Source organism: Tasmannia lanceolata, unplaced genomic scaffold (genome assembly GCF_043159265.1).
Source record: "Tasmannia lanceolata isolate RefF3 unplaced genomic scaffold, GAP_Taslan_0.1 ptg000019l, whole genome shotgun sequence".
NCBI lineage: Eukaryota > Viridiplantae > Streptophyta > Magnoliopsida > Canellales > Winteraceae > Tasmannia > Tasmannia lanceolata.
Genome location: NW_027518696.1, coordinates 26276780 through 26302302, shown reverse-complemented (window position 1 = coordinate 26302302; position 25523 = coordinate 26276780). Strand labels below are relative to the sequence as shown.

At 39.8% G+C, this 25523-nt stretch overlaps 2 protein-coding genes across 2 annotated transcripts in view; both read left to right on the top strand.

Annotated features, from left to right (window-relative positions):
* The window catches only part of LOC143852743 (S-adenosyl-L-methionine-dependent methyltransferases superfamily protein), a 58119-nt gene that overhangs the window by 14896 nt on the left and 17700 nt on the right, over positions 1-25523 (top strand). The gene's annotated exons all lie outside the window — the stretch shown is intronic.
* Positions 21072-23209, top strand: LOC143853475 (uncharacterized). Its single transcript, XM_077363261.1, has 4 exons — positions 21072-22273; positions 22350-22480; positions 22566-22641; positions 22712-23209. Exons 1-3 carry the CDS (start codon positions 21124-21126, stop codon positions 22623-22625), a joined length of 1341 nt encoding a protein of 446 aa, XP_077219376.1. The 5' UTR covers positions 21072-21123; the 3' UTR covers positions 22626-22641; positions 22712-23209.

Here is a 25523-nt window from a genome sequence, read left to right as displayed (position 1 = left end):
TATTAGTTTATAAAATGAATACTATATTTATATTGTTACAAATTATGATATGTACCTGTCACCATTTCTAGATTTTAGATGTTGCCAAGTCAGACAACCCGTATTCATGTTGAAACATGACACACAAATCTGTATCCACAAATTATGATTATATATACTTTCTGTTTTATTTGTATCCTTTGGGAGGGTTGGTGTGTCCGACTCTGCGCCCGTGTCGAGACGCAATACTCGTGTCCGTGTCCACAAATCATAGTTTTTTTGGTGGTGAAGTGTGTGCTATATGGCTAGGAGCCTAGGATTTTGTGATGTAGTCAAGATTCAAGAAATTTCAGTGATGTTGTGCCCTATCTGTCTAAATTTCCCCTTTTCAGTTGGACACATAGCAAATTAGTGCAATTATCAAAGCATGATAGTATTCACATCAATCCCGTTATGCTTATGATATAAGCACTAGTAACTTTCATTACAAATTAACTTGTCCTTTTAACTGGTTTGTCATGATTTATTTTAGGGACATAATGATAATTTTTCAATGACTTGAAGTGTGGTGTCATTTCATATATTTCTCTTAGCCTTGGTACTTTCTGAGCATTACCCTGGTGTAGAGCATTGCAAAAAGTGAGCCAAAAATAATTACTTGTTTTTGTCTTGTTAAGGGAAAATGTAATAAATCCTGTAATATTTGCATCACTTTGGGCACGTTTGGCTGCGAGGAATTTGTTTTCATGATAAATCGGGCATCTTCAAGTGTGAAGACCCTGAAAATCAGGAAACCAAATCTCGGAAACGACTGTTTCCATGATGAGAAGTTGATAAAAATCGGTAAAATGTACAAATGTTGCAGAATTTAATATCTAATGGAGTGACTCACAAAGAGAGGAGAAGATAGGGAAACAAGTCAACAACTATCCCAAAAACCAACAAATCAAGGAGGGAGGGAATAAAAAAGTGCTAAAGATTATGGATACAGATTCAGGCAGTATGGGCTATGGGACATATACATAGATATTTTGTTTAGGAGAATGAAGAAAAACCAGATACTAGGGGACTGGTTTTGCCCATCGTGTGCTTACTATAATTTCAAATGGAGGACTAAGTGTCGATGGTGCCCTAGGAGGAGGAAGAGTTCACCACCCTCATTTTATCGTCCGGTGGCTCTGGATTAGGATGAAAATAGACAACATAATCAGGGATGGAGGTAGGGGGATTGGTCCTGCTCGTCTTGTTATTATCCTAACTTTAAACGACGGAGTAAATGTCGCTGCTGTCATCTGGACCATAGACAACTGCCTTCATATTCACCCTCGACCACTTTAGGGGCTGGAGGCCCGATAGCTCCGGAATCTGATCCTTGGCCAGATTATGGGGTAATTTTGAGCTCTTTGGTAGAAGATGGATCACCATCGCTTTGTATTTCTAGTAAGGAGGTAGAAGTTAGATTGGAGTCCTTAAAGGCTTGTTTGGTGGGAAGAAGAAATGAGTTATTTGGATCCCTCCAAGATCTTTGGGAGTGGGCCAAAAAGTCCTGGAACTCTTCCTCTCTCGCTTGCTCGTGTTTACTCTCCAATGACGAGCGAGACCCTCTTTATCTTTGATTATGAAGAGATGGCTTCTAGGATTTTGAATTAGGGACTCAGAAACGGAGGAGAACCCTTATCTTCCATCTCCCATTGGTCCCCAGATTATATTTAGGGATCTGAGACTCTTTGGGTCAATTTTTACAGTATCCGACTTCATGTGTGGGCCTCCTCGACGGTTGAAGCCTTGGGAAATCTCTTTGGGCGGGTGATGGAAACTAAAATGAAGGGCCTCCATAACCAATGCATGTGTTTTGTATCAGCCAAAATTCATGCCCCTCGTTGGAAATTTCCCCCTTTTGTGAAGCTATGGATTTCCAATCATTGTTACATGGTCGGAATCTCCATCAAGGAACCCAGAGGCACCCAGTTGAATCTTGCCCGACCGGATAACAGGGAGTTGGTGCGCCCCCTAGAGTTCTAGGCTAGGCAGCCGGTACACTATTTGGAGATCCAGGCCAGGCGTCCAGCTGGCACTCCGAAACCACCTCATCAGGATTCAAATTTCAAATCTTCAAGGGTTAGACTTGGAATCGTACAAGGCTCGCTTCCCGAGTCTGGTCTGAAAGGACATCTGAGTCTCCTTTCAGGGGCGCGAGATTAGGACCCCTTTCCAGCTCGAAATATCCAGTGGGGTAATCTAGCTTTATCCAAGATGGATCAAGATTCTGGAAATAATGGTCGTTTTCTAGAAAAGGGTGGGCCTCATATGTGGCATACTCAGCGTAAGAGTTGTCTTGTTTTTTGTCCTACTTCCTGACAGTTTGATTTTTTGGCTGATTCTGGCGCCTCCCTCTGTGCGACTGTCGAGGAAATAGAAGAAAAGAAAAAAGAAGAAAGAAAAAATAGAAAGGAAGATAGAAAAAGAAAAAAAGAGAGAAGCCTTCGGAGATTGCAAGACGTGTCAAATCCTGAGATTAGCAGGAGTTTCCTGACGTGGGAAGTCAAAGAGTTGTTGTGTTTTTGGGTTTAGGTGGTTATGGTAGTGCATCCCTTCAACTGCAATGGGGTTCGCACGTTGAGAATCGTGATGGACATTGTTCTCACTCGATTGGATGATAGCTTTCGTATTGCAGGGATAACCTTTGTTATGAAGGAAGAATTAATGATGAACCTGGGGAGAGCCATTTCGGCACATTTAATGTCCCATTTCGGCGCATTTAATGTCGTCTTTTGATAGCGGGAGTCTATCCTTAAAGGGTTACTGGCTTCTGCTCTCTATCCATGTTGTGCTGATACATTGTTTTTTGGGTGATCTCTTCTCTTCTCCTTTGGGCTTGGGAATTTGGATTTCAATGGAAGATCAGAGAGTTTTGGAATCTCCTCCCCCTTGCTCCTCCTGTTCACGTCGGGGTAGAAAGAGAAAGTCGCCGATAGACTTGTTTGAAATGGAAACTTCCTTAAGAGTTCTGAAAAGGCTGGCTTACCGAGAGGAATAAGTCGCCGATAGACTTGTTTGAAATGGAAACTTCCTTAAGAGTTCTGAAAAGGCTGGCTTACCGAGAGGAATATGCATCCAGTCATTCTCCAACACTAAAGGAAATTGCTAAGGACTTCTCTAAACAGCAGTGGAAGATTCTAAAAGAAGAAGCTAGCAATATGCCGGAAGCAATCTTTAGGTTGACTAGCAAGTGGTCCATTAAGGAATCCCACTCCCCTCTGCATAAACACCCCTTTTTCATTAAAAAGTTGGAGGAGGAACAGGCTTTTAGGCGTCTTCGCTTGGAGGAGGACCAGAAGAAAGGAATTCATACGTTAGAAGAGATGATTTCTAGGAAGAAAGCATAAGAAGAATACATCCCTACGGAGGAGGAACTCTCCACTTTGAATCTGGATGAGGAGGTATTCGTATTTGAGTTGGTGGGACTTATTCTGGAATTAAAGAAGTCCTCAACCTAGCTTGTCCCTCCGGGGTGTCTTAATAATCAGATATGCCTTAGAAACTTTTTGAGGATATTATAAAGGACATGAGATAAGGATGGTCTTGGGATTGGATGTTATTCCTTATGCTTGACAATTGGAGGTCTACTTCTGAATTAGAAGTTTTACAATTTAGATCATAGGTTTGCTTTGTCCGATGAAGTTATCCTCCTCTGGTTTTAGAGGCTCTTGTTAGGAGATCTAATTCTTGTGCAAGATGTAGCTGATTTTTGTGAAAGATCATCAGGGGACTTGGATAGGAGAATGCTATAGAACAGTTGAAAGAACTTTTGTATTTCACCTTTTGGTTATCTTTGAATTGGTCTTGGGTATGCCCATGCAAAAACATGTTAATATCGTGTACTGCAGGATGGGACTTGTGGTCCCGAATGCTTTCTAAATATTAATGAACTTTGTCAACTCTCAAAAAAAAAAAATCGGTAAAATGTTGATCCGGTTTTGAGATTTTGAGCAGAGTTTTTTGTTACCGATTTTTATCAAGTTCTCATCATGGAGACAGCCGTTTCCGGAATTTGGTTTCCTGATTTTCAGGGTCTTCAGACTTGAAGATGCCCGATTTATCATGAAAACAAATTCCTGGCAGCCAAACATACCCTTTACTACCTCAATTTCAGGTGTTAACAAATACGAAAATACCAGTAAAGTGTGGTGACAGAAATTTTCTTATGGCAACCTTTGCATCTGTGAAGAGTGGTCACAGAAATACCCTTTTTCTTATGGCAAGCTTTGCTTGATCGGTTTCACCTCTCTCTCTGTCTCTCTTTTGTAGAATGTGCCCCTATACGTTTTTCTAGGGATTGAGGAAAAATAGGACATAATCTCTCTCTCTCTCTCTTAATGTAGGGATGGGGAAGAAATGGGGATACAAACTCAATTGTTCTATTATTATTGAAGGGGATTGAGAACCAAATAAGAAGCACAGTTTCTCTCTCGCTCTCACTCCCCCCCCCCCCCCCCCCCCCCTCTCTCTCTCTCTCTCTCTCTCTCTCTCAATGGAGGGATGGGGAAGAAATGGGGATACAAACTCAATTGTTCTATTATTATTGAAGGGGATTGAGAACCAAATAAGAGGCACAGTTTCTCTCTCTCTCTCTCTAAGGGATGAAACATTTCTGCGTTGGATGCTTCCCCTTTCCCCTCCAAAATAGAATCCATACCCAAACAATAATACCTAAAGGCCCTTTTTCATCATTTCTGAATGTCTTACAGGATGGATTTCTTTTGTATGCTTGATCTCTCCAAAATCCTAGCATTGACCAGTCATTTTGAACAGCAAAGCACCATCTTCTTCGTTGATGTTGGATAATACTATTCCATCGCACAACTAGAGTGCCCTTCTCATTTTTTCCAGCTTCCACTTCCTGGTCAATGATCTACAGTAGAGTTTTATTGGAATTTGATCACTTCCTGCTCGTCAGTGGGTTTGAAACATAGTAGAGATGATTTTTGAGCAAGCGATCCTAATCAGTGTGAGTTTCTGTAGAAACTTTGAAAGGTGGTATTCAATTTATATAAAATGAAGATTTTCAGAGGGTTTTTGATGTAATCAAGCATTCTCTAATTAATCTGCTTGTACTAACTTGTCCTATCAAAGGAAGATCGTTTCTCTGCTAGGTGTCAATCAGCCAGATTGCCACTGGGGCTGTCCTCGCTCAGACTAGCGAAGATGGGAAGAAAGAAAAAGGCCCCTCCTAGAGGTGCTCCGACCCCATCGCATACCAGGATTGAATCTATCAACTCCTGCTACTGCACGTGAGTAGAGACAAATACTCTCCTTGATCCATCCACCAATAACACCCCACTTCATGCGACCTCAAAGGTCTGGTGTAGTGGATTCCTAGATGAGCCTTTCGGCCCAAGGGAAAGCGCTGGATGATGAGTAAAGTCCTAATCCTATAAAGGACATAAGTACAGTGTAGGAAAGATCCACTGCTTTAGTCTTTTGTTGATTATGAAAGAACTATATTTTAATGTAGAAGACTTGCTTAATATTTACTATGGGCCACCCAAAACTAAGACATTACTTCTTCGATGATCCTATCAAGCTTGTCACTCTAATGGATCCCTTGAGGTGTTACGTTTGGAAAGCCAGACGTGTTGGTAAGTTTGGTTAGATGGAAAATCCTGCTATTTTTTTGAAATGGATGGAAAATGCTGCTATTAGAGTTTGATATTATTTATTTCATTCATAAATCCACAAATAGAGCAACTCAAAGTTGGTCTTTTCACACATCTTTCACTACCACCCAATCACGAGTGCAGTATGACCTTTCGATGAAGAGATCATGCACATGGAGGTTGGAGAAGAGGGGACTGACTGGAGTATGTATTTCAATGACACATTAAATGAGAAAGGCAAAGGCCAGGGATTGTCTCTTGTTATCTGAAGGGGTCTTAATTTCTAATGCCTATTTTCTGGATTATATGGTGGTGGAAACATGAAAGGGCATCATGAGTGAAAGTGAGGGAATTGCCGAACACGGTGAAACTATGAGGGCACTCTGTGCAAAAAAAGAAAAAAGAAAAAACAAAATTGTCATTAAATTTACTAAAATTGGGCATAGCTGCAAGGAGTTCAAGAACCAGGTATTCATGAACATATGCAGTATCCGGAGGATTGATGAAGTAGCAGTCTAATTCCCTCTTCAACATTAAAACACAATAACTAGAAGCCTCACCATTAGTAGAACATCCCATATTCATCTCTCAGTCAGAAACATCCTGATCAATATCTGATTCCGTTGAAAGTTGTGACATGTACTACTTAGCTCTTTCTAAACGTAACCTACGCAAGTTGGTTGAAAACTGGTTATGCATTTTGTTATGAAATAATTCAAGGATAGACAAAATTTCAGATCTTTCCTTCGTCAAGTATAACCAAATCATATGCGAAAAATCATCAATAATTATAACAAAATATCTATGGTTAGACCCAGTAGGTAATCATGCTGGTCCCCAAATGTCGGAATGAACTTCAAAAAAAGGAACTTGTTGCCTTTCCTCATGTCCAGGAGAAAAAGGTAACCCTATGAAGTTTACCTAATTGATAAAAATCACATTGTAAAGTTGAAAAAAACTGAAGCAAGAGACTGATAACTATCTGTAAACTTCGAAGAGATTGATAACTATCTGATCCAGGATTGGATAGAAGGAACTTCCATCGTATTCAACCATGTTAGGAGATCCGCTAATAGCGAGCCGATAAGCTAGCGCGTGATGGGGTTGAAAGTTAGGGTCTAAAGATGTTTGATTTTTTGCCCCCTTGATTGTTCTTTTCTCTGTTGTTCCTCTTGTATTGATCTCCTTTTCTGTACTGCTTTTGGCTGGATCATCTCGGTCTTCCCTTCTTTAATGAAATTTTACCATTAAAATAAAAATAAAAATAGCTGAGGTAAGGCAGTAGTATGTTGTGTAGGATTTATGATCTACGATCCTAGTAGAGACGGCACGACTCAACCCATCCATGAATCTTGCTCTAGTCTTTTGATCCTAAAACACACAAGAAGATAGCTAAAGTGTTATAGAACAACGGAGTTACTTAGTATGTTTGCTAAGAAATCTTAAATTAAACAGAAATTTAGAAACTTTCAAAACTGAGCACAAAGGAAGAGACTTGGTGGGACACACAACAGCATGATCAGTCAGAGGCAAGATATCCTTTGGGGCAGTAAACCAAGAAGTTAATAACGGATTTACTTGGTGTCCCTGCAACCATCAGCCATAATAGTACAACCAATGAATTTCCATGAATATTTGACATTAGCCAAATACTAATGTATCTCATGCTCCGTTATCTTTAATATCGTCCCCCTCAAATCATGGAAAGAGGGTGCCATCGAAATTGACCGTATAAACATTTGCTACCGATATGGAGAGTTGGCAGCATTGAAAGAAACATTGCTTTCATAGCAAAACATGCTAATAACAGTGTTAGCCTGATCAACTGTTTTCTTTATAGCCAAAGTACTTTCATGCTTGGCTGAGCTCCGAGGGTTGTTCTTTGGGCGAAAAATTGTCTCGACCCTGATCCCTTTTTTCTCTTTCCAGTCCCAGTCTCTTCTAGAACTTTTCCTTGCACTTCCACCACACCCTGATCTAGATTTTGGGGGGGGGCAGCTAGTAATAGCAACATCTTCATCCTCATCTTCCCTAACTCATACATTATCATATTCTTTCTATTCGTGTCTCTTTTGTACAATTGTACTCTCTCAAAAGATTTCCATTTTCCATCTGACATCCCGATTAACCTTTATACATTCCACTACATCACACCCAACACCCACTAGACGTTCTTTCAATTGGGTAATACCTCCGTCCAATATAATTTTATCGCAAAAAATGCAAATATTTTTGTTGGGTTGATCTAACATGTTGGTTCCATAACAACCAATCTAACGGGAGCCGAACTGATGGAAGATGCCCTTTTGGAAGGTCCAAACTCATTTTGGGCAAGATTTAAAATGGAGGATAAACCTTAAAAATAAGATAAAAATTTCCTAAAATATGGTATCCTTTTCGAATAACCTCTTTGATGGAGCAAAGAGGTCGCCCCTTGGTGTAGAATGCAATAGAAATCTGATTCAAAAAGAGGTTGAGCCAAAAAATGGCAATAAATCTTCATCATCAAGCTCTGGATTGGGTTTTAGGCCAAATTGGGATTCTCAGATTATCAAATGTTTGAAAACGAGGGGTTTTCGATTTCTTTTAAACCTCACATTGGTTTTTTTCGAGAGGGGTGGGGTATTAAAATTTAAAACACATTAAACGTCCTTCAAACAGATCTAAAATGATAAGTAAAAAGGGGTAGAAATAGAAAGATATATAGAATACAAAATCTGAAAATTTTCTAAAATTATGGTGTGCTTTTTTTTTTTTGTGAATGGCAAAGATAATTTCATTAACTCAAAAGGGATCAAGATGATCTCAAAAAGTAAAACAGACAAAGAAGCAAATAGACCAGAACAAGCAATAAGGGGAACATCAAGAGCTAGGGAGGGAGAAAGTGGAAGAACTCAATACTCTCCCTAGATACACCGTCTTTATCCAATCTATCTGCTTCGTTATTTGCTGACCCCTTACATGGTTAGAAGAGATGGACGCAATCCCTAATCTCTCCTGAATCTCTTCAAACAGGGCGCCGAATCTCCAAGGAACACAAGATGAGTCTTTTAGCCATCTAATGACATTTAGAGATTCTCCTTCCACCACCACCTTATTTAGATCAACATTTTGGAGCATTTTGATTCCATGGTGAATGTCCCGAACTTCTGCCTCATTTGAGTCAGCTACTCCGACAGCGCTTCTAAATGCCCATAGTACTACTACTCCATCTTCATCCCTCAACAGCCCTCCTATGCCTGAAGGTCCCGGATTCCCCAAATTGGAAACATCGAAGTTCAATTTTAAAATTCCTTGTCTAGGAGGCGACCATCGTTGAATAACTTTGGGATTGTTGCTAGATTTGGTACAAATCTCTTTCAACCATGCCACAAATCTTATGCCTATACGAATCTGAAATATTCTAATGTTTTGGTGCGCTTGTTATCTGAATGCCGTGTTTCGACTGAAAATTTTGAAATATTCAAATTCAGCCTGGAATTTTCAGAATTCCGACCCAACACTTTGGAATTTCATTATATTTTCCATTTATGAACATTCCATTCTGGGAATTCGTTCTGGAATGCAATGAAATTAATAACTAAGTTTACTAACCGTAACCTAGATAGGATGTGTTAGAGTGGAAATGAGAGAATGAGAAGAGTTGGAGACTTGCTCCCCGTCACTATGATATTTATATTATAAAGACAAGTACAATGTCTATATTGCCCTCAGGCTTATTACATAGATCTAACATTTCCCCTCAAGCTGGAATGTAGATATTATACATTCCTAGCTTGGTACAAATGTGATTGAGTTTAGCTTTGCTTAAGGACTTGGTAAATACATCCGTTAGCTGATCTACGGATCGAGTGAAAGCAACCTGAATTTCGCCTCTCTGTATCCTTTGCGAATAAAATGACAGTCTACCTCGATATGCTTGGTCCTCTCATGATACACGGGATTAGAAGCAATGTAGATGACAATTTTATTATCACAGTAAAGCTATGCTGGAGACGATGATGGAAACCCAATCCCAGATAGGAGAGATCGTAGCCAGAGAAGTTCCCTACTCGCGTGAGACATTGCTTGATACTTTGCCTCTGCACTAGACTTAGAAACTATATCCTGCTTTTTACTTTACGAAAGAAGGTTGCCTCCAACAAAGGTACAATAGCCTGTGGTGGATCTCCTATCTGTTGGAGATCCTGCCCAATCAGCATCACACAATCCTTCCACTCGACTATGTCCATGTTTCTTGAACATAAGGCTTTTCCCTGGTGCCCCCTTTAGATAACGAAGGATCTGAACTACTGCTGCCCAGTGAGAAGTGCGTGGTGCACTCATAACTGACTAACCACACCAACTGCATACGAAATGTTTGGGCGAGTAACAGTGAGGTAGATAAGCTTCCCTACTAGTCGGCGATACCGACCGAGATCATCCATCAAATTCCTTTTTCTGCCATAAGTTTAGTATTAAGGTCCATAGGTACAGTCGCTAGTTTCATCCATGTGAAACCAGTCTCCTCCAATAAATCTAGAACATATTTCCTCTGTGAGAGATAAACTAGTACCAGAGTATGCAACCTCAATCCCCAGAAAGTATCGAAGGTGTCCAAGATCTTTTGTAGCAAACTCTTTTTGTAGGAACACTTTCAACCTCTGTATGGGAGCTGTATCACTCCCTGCAATAATGATATCGTCTACATAAACAATGAGTAGAATATGCCCTGCATCAGAACAACAACTAAACACCGAGTGATCCACTGCACACTGTCGCATACCAAATCTCATGATCGCATCACTAAAGGCAAAACCATGCTATTGGAAATTGTTTTAGTCCATACAAGGACTTATGGAGTCTGCAAACTGAGGAAGACATCTCCCCCTGAGCAACATACCCAGGAGGTTGCTCCATATACACCTCCTCAATCAACTGCCCATGAAGAAAGGCATTTTTGACATCCAGCTGATACATGGGCCATTCTCAATTGACAGCGAGGGAGATAAAAACTCTGACAGATGGAATTTTGGCCACTGGTGACAAGGTCTCTGTGTAGTGAAGGCCATATGTCTGGGTGTAGTCCTTAGCGACAAGGCGCGCTTTAATTCGCTCATTGGTTCCATCTGGCAAGTTTGATGGTAAATACCCATCGACAACTAACAGCTTGAGCTCTAGAAGGAAGTAGAACCAAATCCCAGGTATGATTAGATTGAAGGGCTTACATTCAAGTGATCATTAAAAAAACGACACTGTAAGTCTGTAACGTAATTAATAAGTAATAGGAGCCATCAAACTATACACCACTTTTGCACTAGAGCGTACAACTATATTTTATTTCTTTCTCTTCCAAGTAATTTGATTTCCTCTAACAAAGGTACAATGTCCACTAGTCAAATGTTGGTCAGAAGGTGATCTTGGCTAATCAATCTCAAAAAAACTCTCTGGTCTCTGCTGGTTATTCTTCTTAAAGACAATTCTTTTCTTGGTGCATTCTTTAGATCTCTCACTATACAACAAACTATAGCCCAATGCTCAATAAGAGGAGCGTGCATAAATTGGCTCACTATTCTTACGCTAAATGCAATACCAGAACTCATAATAATCAATTAAATAAGCCTTCTAACGAGGGGGCGATATCTACTGATTGTCAAATATATCTCCCCGAGCCTTTGACAATTCGATATTAGGATCGATGGGAGTATCAAAACACACCTATTTCTGAAAATAAGTCTGTAACATACTTATAGAATGGCTGATACCAACCTTTGACATCACTACTTCAATTTCAAGAAAGTATCTCAACGGTTCCAAATCCTTGGTTGCACAAGTTCTTGCAAATACATCATCAAAGCATAAATACCCCTCTCATAATTGCCTGTAGTGACAATGCCATCATTAAAAACAGCTAGTATGAAAGTATCTTCTCTTGAAAAAAACATAATGATCCACATGAAGAAACCATAATTGTTAATTATTTCACTAAATTTATCAGACCAAGCACGAGGAGACTGTTTTAAACCAACAATAGACAGCCTTTTTCAATTTACAAACTTTATTTGACTTCCCATGTACTTGAAACCTTGGAGAATGCTATTTATGATATTTTTCTTGTGGGTCATCATAAATATATTCTTAGCGCCCAACGCCCATAATGACCAATCTTAATTCGCAACAATAGAAATAATCATTTTGAGAAAATTAAGCTTTGCACGGGAGCAAACGTTTCGGAACATGCAATACCAAAGGCTGTGCATAATCCTTAGCAACCAATTGAGCCACCAGTCTCTCAACAGTTCCACCAAAAAGATATTTAACATTATAAACCTAGCTAATACCAACTGCACTTTTTCCTACTGGTCAGTTGGATAGTTACACGTGTGATTGTCTAATTGCAACCATTTTATCACGCATTTCAGGAAGGTAAGTCGGATAGTGTTCCATGAGATGTTTTAGGTATAGAAACAAAGGAAAAAGACAGTACAAAACTTAAGAATTGGAAGACAAATCATCGAAAGAAAAAAATGCTGGCAATTGGATGATGAGTACATTACATTTTACATTTACGAACAAATATAGTGAGATTTGAGGTAGGATGGTCTAACTTGGATCCACTAACATAGATAATGATTGAATGATGGATAGATTCGTTTTCCTTACTCTCCATCTCATATATACCTCTAGTGGTTGCTAATGCAATACACAGCCTGAAGAAATGGAATAGAAACATTAATATTAGAGAAGGGAATCACTGTAAGAAATGGGGGAGGAGTAGACAAAAACGCTATTTCTTTTGGATTTTCCTACATTTAGTATGAAGGGGATGTGATACTTATAGAATATCTGAATATAAAATATAGAGATTATATTGAAAACAAGTAACAACTACACAAGCAAACTTTTTCCTTGAAATTGGATTACAACAACAATACCTTTTTTTTTTTGGAATGATAGCAACAATACCCTTTATGAGTATGAGAATACCCCCCAAAGGCACATTTATTGATACAAGAATCTAACTTACCAATGACAGGACTCAGAGAATGAACAAAACAAACCCCAACCAAGCATTTTAGGAGGAACAAGAAATAAAGAAGAGGAGGTAGTGAGGAGACTTCTCATTCAAGATAAAGGATAGACATACAATTAGTGAAGTAATATGCAGTTAACACTGCATCTTCCTAAAAAATCTTAAATACACACATGTTAAGTAATCTAGGGAAAGGTTTCTGAGCTTGAGCTCAGCCTGAGCTAGAGCTCAGAAACCCCATCTCCCATAGTTGTTTCTCATCCAACCCATTCATTGTATAGGTTATGATTAGGATTATGATTTCTGGTTATGGTTAGGATTATAGGTTATGGTTAGGGTTATGATTTATGGAGGTTTAAAATGGATGGGTAGAAGATATGCTTCTATAGATCGAATGGTTTGGAGATGGTATGTTAGGAAGAACCTATCTATGTGAGCTCCTATAGAATGAATGGATTGGACGAGTCAAACAACATGGAGATAGTGTATTTATAGTAGTCTAGCTCAGGTTGAGCTAGAGCTCAGAAACCTCGCCCTCTTATATGAGAATTTTGAGGAGATGACAATATTAACGTTCAACAACTCATTTTGTTGTGAAGAACGAGCACAAGATATTTGATGCAAAAGTCTAGACTGAGCTAGATAATATTGAAATTCTTTGGACATACACCTTAACATTGTGTGAATGTAATACACATACAGTTTTACCAAATTTGTTTGAATTTTTTTTTAAAATACTTGAAAAATAGACAAAAGTTCAGATCTCCCTTTGATTAGATATAACTAACTCATTCGATAATAATCATACAAAAAAATAAAAAAGTATTTAACCATTCAAAAAAAATAAAATTATGTGGCCGATCCCCACAAATTAGAGGGAGAAATGGAAAAAGAAATTAACTTCCTTTTATCATCTCTAGAATAAAAAGGAACTTTGTGATGATTCCCCAACTCACAAGCTTCACAGTCAGATGTAGAAACAAATGCAGGGACATGAATTGGCAACTTTAAACTACGTGGAGATGGAAAGTGGAGCTTTGAACTATGAAAAGATGGGGGATCGAGCTTACAATGCCAGATGTGAGACAACAAAATAAAGGGTGTTGAGAGAGGAGAAGAAGACAATGAGAGAAAAGAGAGAGTGAGTTGGGAGAGCTCCCCCTCACTTATGTATTTATATAAAGGTGAAGAAATGTACAAGGACTATTATGCCCTTAGTGTAATTACTCATTCTAGCACTCCTCCTCAAGCTGGAATGTATATATCATACATTCCTAGCTTGCTACAAATATCACTCAATCTAGCCCTTCCCAATGACTTTGTGAACATATTGACTAAGTGATCTGCAGAATGAGTGAACACAGTACATATCTTGCCCTTCTGGATCCTCTGACGAGTGAAATGACAATCAACCTCAATATGTTTTGTGGGCTCATGAAAAACTGGATTAGTTGCAATATGTATTGCGGCCTTGTTACCACAATACAACTGTGAAGGTGAAGATGAGATGATACCAATCTCAGATAAAAGGAATCGTGGCCAAATAAGCTCTGTTCTCGTATGTGTCATCACTCTATATTCGGCTTCAACACTCGATTTAGCGATGACATCCTGCTTCTTACTTCTCCACTACACTAGATTATCCCCTATGAAGGTACAAAACCCAGTAGTGGATCTTCTATCTGCTGGAGATCCAGCCCAATCAGCATCAGAAAACCCTTCAATTTTCATATGACCGTATCTCTTGAATAATAGACCCCTTCCTAGTGCGCCTTTCTAGTACTTAAGAATTTGAACTACTGCCGCCCAGTGTGATATGCGTGGTGAACTCATATACTGGTTGACTACTACTGCATACGATATGTCTGGGCGAGTAACCTTAAGATATATAAGCTTCCCTGTATCTGGCAGGATCTTTCAACAACTCTCCTTCTGGAGCAAGTTACATTAGGATCCATAGGAACAGATGCAGGCTTCACACCAAGGTTTCTTGACTCTTCCAATAAATCTAGAACGTACTTTCTTTGTGATAAAGATAGACCTCTAGAGGAATATGCTACCTCTACCCCAAGGAAGTATCTGAGGCGTCCCAAATCCTTGCTGGAGAATTCTCTCGGTAAGAAGGTGTTCAATTTCTGTAGACCTTCTGAATCATTGCCTGTGATGATGATGTCATCAACATATACAGTCAACAAGATACAACCAGATGAGGACTGGTGACTGAATACGGAATGATCTACAACACACTGTTTCATGCCGAAGCACATGATCGCCTCACTGAACCTCCCAAACCATGCTCGAGGAGACTGCTTCAGACCATAGAGAGATTTCCTCAGGCGACAAACAGAGGATGACATCTCCCCCTGAGAAACGTACCCTGGAGGTTGCATATAAACCTCCTCAGTGAGGTCGCCATGAAGGAAAGCATTCTTGACATCTAACTGATGCAATATCTAACCCTAATTAACTGCCAAAGAGAGGAGCACACGAACTGATGGCATCTCGGCAACTGGTGAGAAGGTCTCTGTATAGTCAACTCCATAAGTTTGAGTATACCCTTTGGTTACAAGTCGCGCTTTCAGGTGCTCAACAGTACCATCTGGTAAATACTTGATCGAGAAGACCCGTCGACAACCAACCGGCTGAGCACCAGAAGGAAGAGTAACTAGATCCCAAGTCTGGTTCGCATGAAGAGCACCCATTTCTAAGTCTATCGCAGCACGCCATCCTGGGTGAGCAAGAGCCTCGGCCACAGGCTGTGGTAACACAACAACAGCTAAAGAAGAGACAAAGCCTTTGAAAAGTTAGACGATCATGTGAAACATAATGAGATATGGTGTCACGCCCCCGACCCGGGAACTCTCGGGGCACGAGATAGGCGCCACACACTCACTAGGCGAACCCGGCAAATGTGCAAGGCCTCCAAATATAAACATAATATCCACAAATAACTAGAAGACAACGAAATGAAAGAAACTTTCTTTCATTTATACAAGCCTCACAGGGTCTCTCATTTATACAAGCCACACAGGGTCTCTTTACATATACATAACAACAAAACCAAAGTACATTGCCCTACTCACTCTTGTATAGCCACGTTCTCTTGAACTCAACCTCGGTACTCTGGCCTCGGAACAGACGGGTCGAAGACAGGAAATATCTCGGAGTCTGAAGTGTGCAACATCACGCACATTAGCCCAGGGCTAGTAAGTAATATAGTAATCTAGCAGTATATCACTAACTGCTACTGAGCAGGATAATATATAGCATTTTCCAGTATAGATCAAAGTAGACTCATTCTCAAGTACAACTTCAAGTGTAATTTCAAATTCAAACTCAAATGCTGATTCAGATTAAAAATGAATATGATGTCCAGATACACCACTGGTGGGACCATACTATAATGTCCAGATACACCACTGGCGGGACCATATGTCCAGATACACCACTGGAGGGACCATGTCCAGATACACCACTGGAGGGACCATTTTATAATGTGCAGATGCAGAGTTTCAAATTTGATGTATGTCAAATAACTATACCAGAACGGATCTAAACACATTGCATCAGCTTCTAACTTATGAAGTAAGAAGAATAGTCAGACAAACCAGTCAAACAAACCAAAAGCATTCAAACAAGGACATATAATAGTCAGACAAACCAGTCAAACAAACCAAAAGCATTCAAACAAGGACATATATATATATATATATATATATAATATTAATTCTTCTTATTCACATCACAGGCCTTTTGCTTTGTTGGTTTGCATAACAAGTAATGCATACTGACACGTACCACATCACTTACAGGAAATCACTTTATCCTTGCCCTTTCGCTTTCGCTTTCTCTTTTCCTTCTTCAAATCCTACAGCATTAGGATTTTCTAAATCAATACCTTTCTCTGGTCTTAAACATCCAGCACAAGTCATATGTGGTGGTAGAACTACGATTCAAACCCAAAACATACTTTTAAACAAAAGTTCATATTACCCGTATTTTGCACCCCAAAAACTCCAATCAAATGGATGAATTTTTAAAACTTGTAAACTTAGAACTTGTAGAATATAGACCAAAGAACAGCTGTTTAGTATATAACTACGGCCAAATTACACAGCAAATGGCCGTAAAAGTTAAAACATCAAACTGCACAAAATCTGTCTTTTTCCTTCAAAAATGAACTCTTATAATAAGTATAACTCTTGAAGCATTTAGAATTGGTCTTATCATAAAACATAAAAGATTTTTTTTACAATATTTCCAAAAACTTTCATGTTAACACCTCCGGCCAATTCTTGCCGGAAAAGTAACTTTTCCTACCTGATATTTGAAATAGGGTTTCAATTAAAATTGAAATCTTAAAATCCATATATCTATTTGTACACTCAAAACTAGAATAAGTTATAAACATAAAACATCTTCTAAATAAGTTTTCCAGAAACTTTTATGTTAATCACTCCGGCTAAATCTTTCTGGAAGTAACCCAAAAAGATGAAAATCACCATTTCATGTCTTTCTAAACTGCAGTTTAGTAAAACTGCTATAACTTTCTCCATTCAAAACCAAATCAAGAACAATTTATATGCAATCATACTAGAAGAAAAAGTTCTACAACTTTGTAGTTAATCACAATTCCTAAAACTGAGTGTGTAATTCACAGGAATAAAAATAATCTCGGCAGATGAGAATAAACTTACAATTTGATGAAATTTCTTCTCTATTTCCACTTTATTGAAATCAAACTTTGCTTGCAAACTCTTCCAGACCACAAATCACATTATATGCATCTCTCCATTATTTTGCACGAATTTTTCTTCAATTTTTCAACATTAAAATGAATTAATCTTGATTTGTATGCTTGCATGAGAGTGCATGAGAGAGATATGACACTTGGATTTCCAAGTGTCACTCTTCTCTCTTCCCAAGCCATGCTAACATTTAATACCCAAAGTGTCCTTGAACATTACACTTAGCCTTTTATTAATTACTCTTGTGTCCCCTTGTGAAGTTACGAAAATACCCCCTTACCCTTTTTACTAATTACACTTGTATCCCCTGGTATAGTTACCAAAATACCCCCATATCTTTCAATAATTAATAAACACTAATCTCACCTCATCACTCTCTAAATCACTTAGGATTAATTTCTAAACCCAAAACTTGGTCCTTTCATATGGGATGTGCAGTGGAATGAGAACGAGTGTGCGACGCAATGGGAGCATCAGAAGAACTAGGGATAGAGGATACTTGAGTGGTAAGAACTGGAAACTTTGGCTGAGAAGGCGATGGCTCGATAGGCGTGGGTGGTGGACCATCAGGTCGCCGATGTCTCTGATACTACCATGGTTTTAAATTTCGGCCGGAACGTTTCGTTTCTGCCGAAATATTTCGGTTTCGCTCGAAAACGAAACGAAAAGAACATAGTCGGAAAAGTGCAAAATTTCGCCGAAACGTTTTGGTGAAATTACCGAAATTTCCGAAATTTTGGTGAAATTACTAAAATTTTGGAAATTTCGGCTAGAATTTCGTTTCCACACCGGAACAGTAAAAAGAAACCCTTTTTAATTTGAAATTTCGTCAAAATTTCAACGAAATTTAGTGAGATCACGGGCCATATAGAAAAAGCCTCATAAAATTTCAAAATCTCTGAAGAAATGTCACATTTCAGCAGAAATTATGACAAAAAAGCAAAGAGGGCAAAAAAAAAGTGAAAAAAAGGGGAAGACTGAGGGAATCTAACCTGACCTTGCATGTGAATTTGTGATTTATTGCCTATAAAATTACATCACCTCCATCTGCCTTTCATCATCTTCCCAACAAAGCTAAAGTATAGCTTCTTCATCTTCCCAACAAACCCAAAGCAAGCTTCAGCCTCAAGCTCCTACAGCTTTAAGTAGGTTATGTTTCTAGGGCTTTGCTTCTTCATCTTCCTGGAGGGTTGCAAGATTCAGTCGAAGCCACGGAGCTTGAGCTGAAGCCACGGTTTTTAGGGCTTTGCTTCTTCATCTTCCCGGAGTTTCATTTGCAGAGGTAAATGGTAAGAAAGTAAATGGGTTATGTTTCTACTTGCTAGGGCTCTGCTTTTTGGGTTAGCAAAAACCCTTAATAAAAGACTCATATAAAGCTATTATTTTTGGGATAAAAGTAATGCCCCCCCCCCCCCCCCTCTGGTATAATTCGCACCCTTTTAGCATGAATTGACGGGAAAAAAAGGAGGGCATTTGGCAAACTTTTAACACCTTTTGACGTCAATTCACGGTCAAGGGGTGTGAATTATCCTATAGTGGGTGCCAAACTGCCAATATATCAATGCCCATAATTTTTAATTTTTTTAAAAGTATTGAACAACCCACTTCATTAGATGATCCGAACCATTCATTTGTGGTTTAGGGCCACATTGTAAAGAGGTTGTGCCCCCTTATTTTTCTAAAAGTACTCAAGAGCCCACTTCATAAGATGATCCAAACCATTCATTTGTAAGGGACACAACATAAGTAGGTTGTGCCCCAAAAATCATCTCCATAGGATGATCCTGACCCTCCAATATTTACATGTTTTCATATTTTGAGGTCCCTAAATATATCGGAAGGTCAGGATCATCCTATGAAGATGATTTTTGGGGCACAACCTATGGGTGCCAAACTGCCAATATATCAACGCCCATAATTTTTTTAGAAGTATTGTATGTCCCACTTCATCAGATTATTCGAACCATTCATCTGTGGTTTGGGGCCACAATGTAAATACTAAATAGGTTGTACGTGCCCCATTATTTTTCTAAAAGTACTCAACAGCCCACTTCATAAGATGATCCAAACCATTCATTTGTAAGGGACACAACATAAATAGGTTGTGCCCCAAAAATCATCCCCATAGGATGATCCTGACCCTCCAATATTTACATGTTCTCATATTTTTGAGGTCCCTAAATATATCGAAAGGTCAGGATCATCCTATGAAGATGATTTTTGGGGCACAACCTATGGGTGCCAAACTGCCAATATATCAACGGCCATAATTTTTTTAGAAGTATTGGACGTTCCACTTCATCAGATTATCCGAACCATTCATCTGTGGTTTGGGGCCACAATGTAAATACTAAATAGGTTGTACGTGCCCCATTATTTTTCTAAAAGTACTCAACAGCCCACTTCACAAGATGATCCAAACCATTCATTTGTAAGGGACACAACATAAATAGGTTGTGCCCCAAAAATCATCTCCAGAGGATGATCCTGACCCTCCAATATTTACATGTTTTCATATTTTGAGGTCCCTAAATATATTGGAAGGTCAGGATCATCCTATGAAGATGATTTTTGGGGCACAACCTATTTACATTGTGTTTCTACAAATGAACATTTTTGTTTAATTTTCATAGGTCATACAGTACTTTTAGGGGACAACCTATTTACAAATGACTCCACTTTTATACTACAAGGGGTTTTATTAGGGAGAAAAGGGGGTGGATATATCATTTCTCAGATTTTTTAACTTACACAGAACATTCTTGAACCCGCCCTGTACTATATCCACCATCTTTTTCCCCGGGACAGCCCCCTCTAGTATATTAGTTACTACTCTTTTAGACTACAAGGGGTTGTACTAAAAAGAAACAAGGGGCGGCAACATTTCTCGAGGAAAGATATTTCCTTGGAAAATTTGTTTATTTCCACAATTTATTGGAGAATGGTAGATTTTAGGAATGTCATTTATTTAATTAAAGGTCCCTGTACATAAAACATGACTTCTTTGGTTCAAGTCACTTATATTCTTGTGTAATCAAACAATGGAAAACTGTTAAAGTTTGGAATAGTTTTTCATTTCTTAACTTTCCCAGAAAATTTTGAAAGGAATAATATTGCTAAAATTTGCTACTATTTTCACAACCTATTTATCCCTTTGATCTTTCAATGTCTTTACTGTCACCATGCCACGACATCGTCTTGAAGAGGATGGGGATGGGGATGATGCTCGAGATATTGGTTGGCTACATGGGCGATCTAATGGCAGCAGGCAGAAGACTATATTCAATTATTGCGGAAAGAAAATAGGAAGTGGGGGTGTTACACGATTGAAACACCACCTGGTAGGTGGTTATGGAGATGTATCAATATGCCCATCTTGCCCTAAGGAGGTTAGGACACTCATCTCAAATTCATTAAGGAGAGCAAACAAAATAAGCAGGATAAAGCGAGGAGGAGAAATGAGTTTATTGATGCTGTGGCGGGAAACTATGATGGAGCAGAATGGATGGATGCTAATGATGATATTGCATATCCATTTGATGTCGAGACAAGCAGACAGAGGATGGAGTATAGACGAGCTATGGCAGAGTCTGTGACTATCGAGAACAAGAGGCGGCAGATGAACAATCTTAATGCAACGAGGCCAAATTTTGGCCGATCCATACACGAGGCGGGTGGGGGTAGTTCGAGGGGAGCCGCAGGTGAGGGTAACTTAGGAGGAAAGCCAATGCAGATGGGTTTGACACGTGGGGGCAGCCTAAGGGATCCAGCAAGCATGGACCCAACGATATGCACAAAGGGAAAACAAAGGGGTATCAGGGGCATGTGGGGAAATGCGAGGGAGAAGGTTGGACGAGCATATGCAAAATTTGCCTTCCACAACGCCATCCCAGCAAATGCTGCAAATAGCCCATACTTGCAGCACTTTATTGATACAGCTGGCCAACACGGGTCAGGAGTGAAGGCCCCCACTTCATATGAGGTTATGAACAAATACTTGCCCATGGAAGTGGCTGAACTGGAGGAGTATATCAATGGGCTGAAGAAGCAGTGGGCCGAGTATGGAGTGACAATCATGTGTGATGGTTGGACTGGTCCTACAAGACAGTCTATCATCAACTTTCTGGTATATTGTGATGGTAAGACTGTCTTCTTGAAGAGTATTGAGGCATCCGACGTTGTAAAAGATGCAAAATTCATATATAAGCATATGGTCGAAGTGATTAAAGAGGTTGGAAAGAAGAATGTTGTTCAAATTGTCACTGACAATGGGAGCAACTATAAGAAGGCAGGACAAAAGATTATGGAGAAGTACAGTATGTTCTGGACTCCGTGTGCAGCACATTGCATCGACCTTATGCTGAAGGACATCGGAAAGAAAGCGACGGTGAAGAAGCTAGTTGATGAGGCCAGATCAGTGACTAACTTCTTATACAATCATGGGTATATACTGGCCCTCATGAGAAGCTTGTGTGGAGGAGACTTGGTATGCCCTGGGCTTACTAGGTTTGCAACTAATTACGTCGCTCTCCAGAGTATGTTGGATAAGAAGGTTGGTCTAAAGCAATTATTCTCTTTCAAAGAGTGGAATGAGTGTAAGGAGAGCAGGAGTGTGGCTGGGAAGAAGGCCGAGGAGATCGTCGGTAGACCATCCTTTTGGGATCATTGCAGGACTATAGTTGGTAAATTGGAGCCAATTGTAAAGGTATTGAGGATGGTAGATGGGGACAAAAAGCCTACCATGGGTTCTTTATATCACGCCATCCAATTGATGAAAGAGGCAATAATAGTGGATGCTCCTCGATCCAATCAGGGCTACCATAAAATCATTGATGATAGATGGACGAAAATGCTCCTTCACCCACTCCATTCGACTGGTACGGTCATCAATTTATATTTATTATCTCTTACGTCATTATTTACAATATACTAACAAATTATTATTTTATTTAGCATATTATCTCAACCCAAAGTACCAGTACTCGCAAAACCTTGGCACTCGAATGGATCTCATTGAAGACTTAGAGACTGTGGTAGCCAAGTTGGAACCGGATGCGACTGCACAATCCGTTGTTCTTGTAGAGGTGAGCATTTCATTATTTCAACGTAAATAGATGGATATGCATTAGAATTTTCTACTACTAACTATTGGTGTTAATTCAATTATAGCTCAAGTGGTTTAGGGATGCAACTGGCTCCTTTGGACGTGCAGCTGCTATGGCCGGGTGAGCTACGACATTGCCAGGTAAAGGCTTGCTATAAATATTAGTTGTCAATCGACAGTAACTAATTAAAATATTATTATTATTTTGCAGCTGAGTGGTGGGTGTTATATGGGTCAGATGCTCCTAACCTAAGAAAGATAGCCGTAAAAGTGTTGTCTCAGACAACATCTTCTTCAGGTTGTGAGAGAAATTGGAGCACATTCAACCTCATTCACTCAAAGAGACGTAACAGGCTTGGACATCAAAACCTACACAAGCTTGTATACATCCACTATAACACACGTTTGAGGATGAAGCACGTCTCTACAAGCAATAATCGGGGGGACTACACCGACCCTATTGATCTGACGGACATATTTTGTGAAAATGATGAGAATGACCCTCTATATGAGTGGGTGAGGGAGGTTGGAGAGCCGCTGATTGATGCCCCGAGAGGTAGCCCGAATCCTCTAATCATCGCAGAGATGGGAATAGATTCGGATACATTGCCAGAGACACAGGGCCTCTCTCAACCCGTTGCCATTCCAATACGGAATAGTGATGATGATTGGTCGACAACTTTGCCATCAGATGATGATAGAGGGGGTGGCAATGCTAGTGGTGGTGGGGGCAACATGGGAGGTGCTGGAACTTCTGGTGGTAGAGGGGGTAGTGTGGGAAGTGTGGAAGGTGAGACTTATAGATATTTCTTATGCTTAATATCTTTAGTTTGATCTGTATCTGTCTTAATTCTGCCCTTCATTCGAGTAGCTTTTTCTTCGCCAAATTGCCCGAAGCTTATGCTTTTTTCAATCCAATCGTAGATTTTATGCCCCCCCCTTTTTTTTTTTTTGTCCACTACTGCTTATGAATCTAAAGAAAGAGGTTATAATAGTCCTGGAAAAGAAAATCGTAATCTTTAACGAACAGGATCAAGAATCATTATTATTTCCACACAGGAAAAGGGTGAAAAATTCCCCACCTAGACATGGCTCAATAGAAGGGTAAGGTAAAGTGTTCTTAAAACAAAACTATCAGTGCAATAGCTTCGGAGCCTTACTCACTTAGCCCATTCACAGTGGAACAGGAGTTTGACCATGCTACACAAGACCAAGATCATGGTGCACGACCACAGCCAAGGCATGGGCAAGTATTCCAACGACGACGGAGGTATCAACCCACCGATGAAGAAAATGACTCCCTAGATGCCCATTCACGTTATGGAGTTGATAGTTTGACAGACACATTCGACGGTATGAGCATGGAAAGTGGGATTTCGCGGAGTGTGGGAATTGCCAACTCTACCGATTCTGGTCCATATGGTTATGGATTGATTGATGCATCTTCTGAGAGTCGACAAGGTTCGACTACTCCTTACGGCTATGGGTACCCATATGGCTATAATACACAGACGCAGTCACAGAGTGAGTCATATGGCTATGGGATGCCATATATGACCTATACGCACATGCACATGGCGAGGCATCATCTTCTTACGGAGCAGCATTGACAATACCTGGCCCTAATGTCATGTACCCACGTTTGGGACTGTTGATGCAAGTTGAGCAGTATGTCTTTGATTATTATGTCCAGCAATACCAACAAATACATGTGGTTAACATGTCCTGGCAGGAATACTACTTGTTTATTGAAGATCAAATTCGTCAGCAGATGCACCGTGCCCATCATGAGAGGAGGGATGATGAATTTGAACCGCCTCGTAATTCAATGTGGTATTGACATAGAGGGGGCCCCTTAGAGAGATAGTTGGTGATTGTACTTTCTTTACATTACACTTTATTTCATTGTACTTCTTTCCTTTGACTTTAGAATACACTTCATTGTTTCCAACATATGCGATAGCGCATGTTTCTAAATTTTGACGTTGTTGAACTACCATAGATGACTTTCATGCTTAAATGATGATTTCTATGTGTGTATTTGTGCTTATTCTAGCATTTCTAAAAGTTTCATCTTAAAATTCCATCATTTGCATATGATTTCATTCGTTTATCTGATTTTACAAGATTTCGTCCGAAATTTCGTACCGAAACCGAAACGTTTCGATTTCGCTGATGACCGAAACCGAAACCGAGATTTAAAACCTTGGATACTGCTTGGGAGGAAAAGGTGGTGGCTGTTGTTCTGAAGACGAAGCAGGATGAGAGTCCATGGGAGAGACAGGTGTAGAACCTGGAATGGACGAGGAGGGAACCAGAACCGCTTCAGGTAGGACGGGAAGTGGAATGGAAACCTCTGGTTCCATGGTTTGGGTGATAGAGTAGAGAACGAGGCCGAAAAATGGCTCAGACTCAAAGAACGTAACATCCCCCGAAATGAACCAACGACGGAGACGAGGGCTGTAACAAACCCCTTTTGCGTATGAGAGTAGCCCAAGAAAACACAACGTTCAGAACGAGGATCCAGTTTATCCCGTCCTGGCCCTAAATGGTAAACCAAACACACTCACCCAAACACTCGAGGAGTAAGGGGAAAGGGATCCTGCTGAGGATGTGAGATCGCAAAGGGGACTGACCACGAAGCACAGAAGAAGATAGGCGATTAGCTAAAAAACAGGAAGTCAAAATGCCCTTGCTCCAATATGATTTCGAAACTCTCATTTGGAACATCAAGGTGCGTGCCACCTCAAGTAACACAGTTTTCTCTCTGCTACACTATTTTGTTGAGAGGTGGAAGCACAGAAGACTAATGAAGGATGCCATGAGTCGTCAAATAATCCTGAAATCCATGTGACCTTGAAAAATACTCACGAGCATTATCAGTTCTTAAGCACTTGAGATTGCAATTATATTGAGTCTTAATTTCAGCATGAAAAGTGCGAAATGCAGAGAAGACCGCAGAGCGATCTTGAAGTAAGTAAACCCATGTCATACGTGAATAATCATCAATAAAGACAATAAAA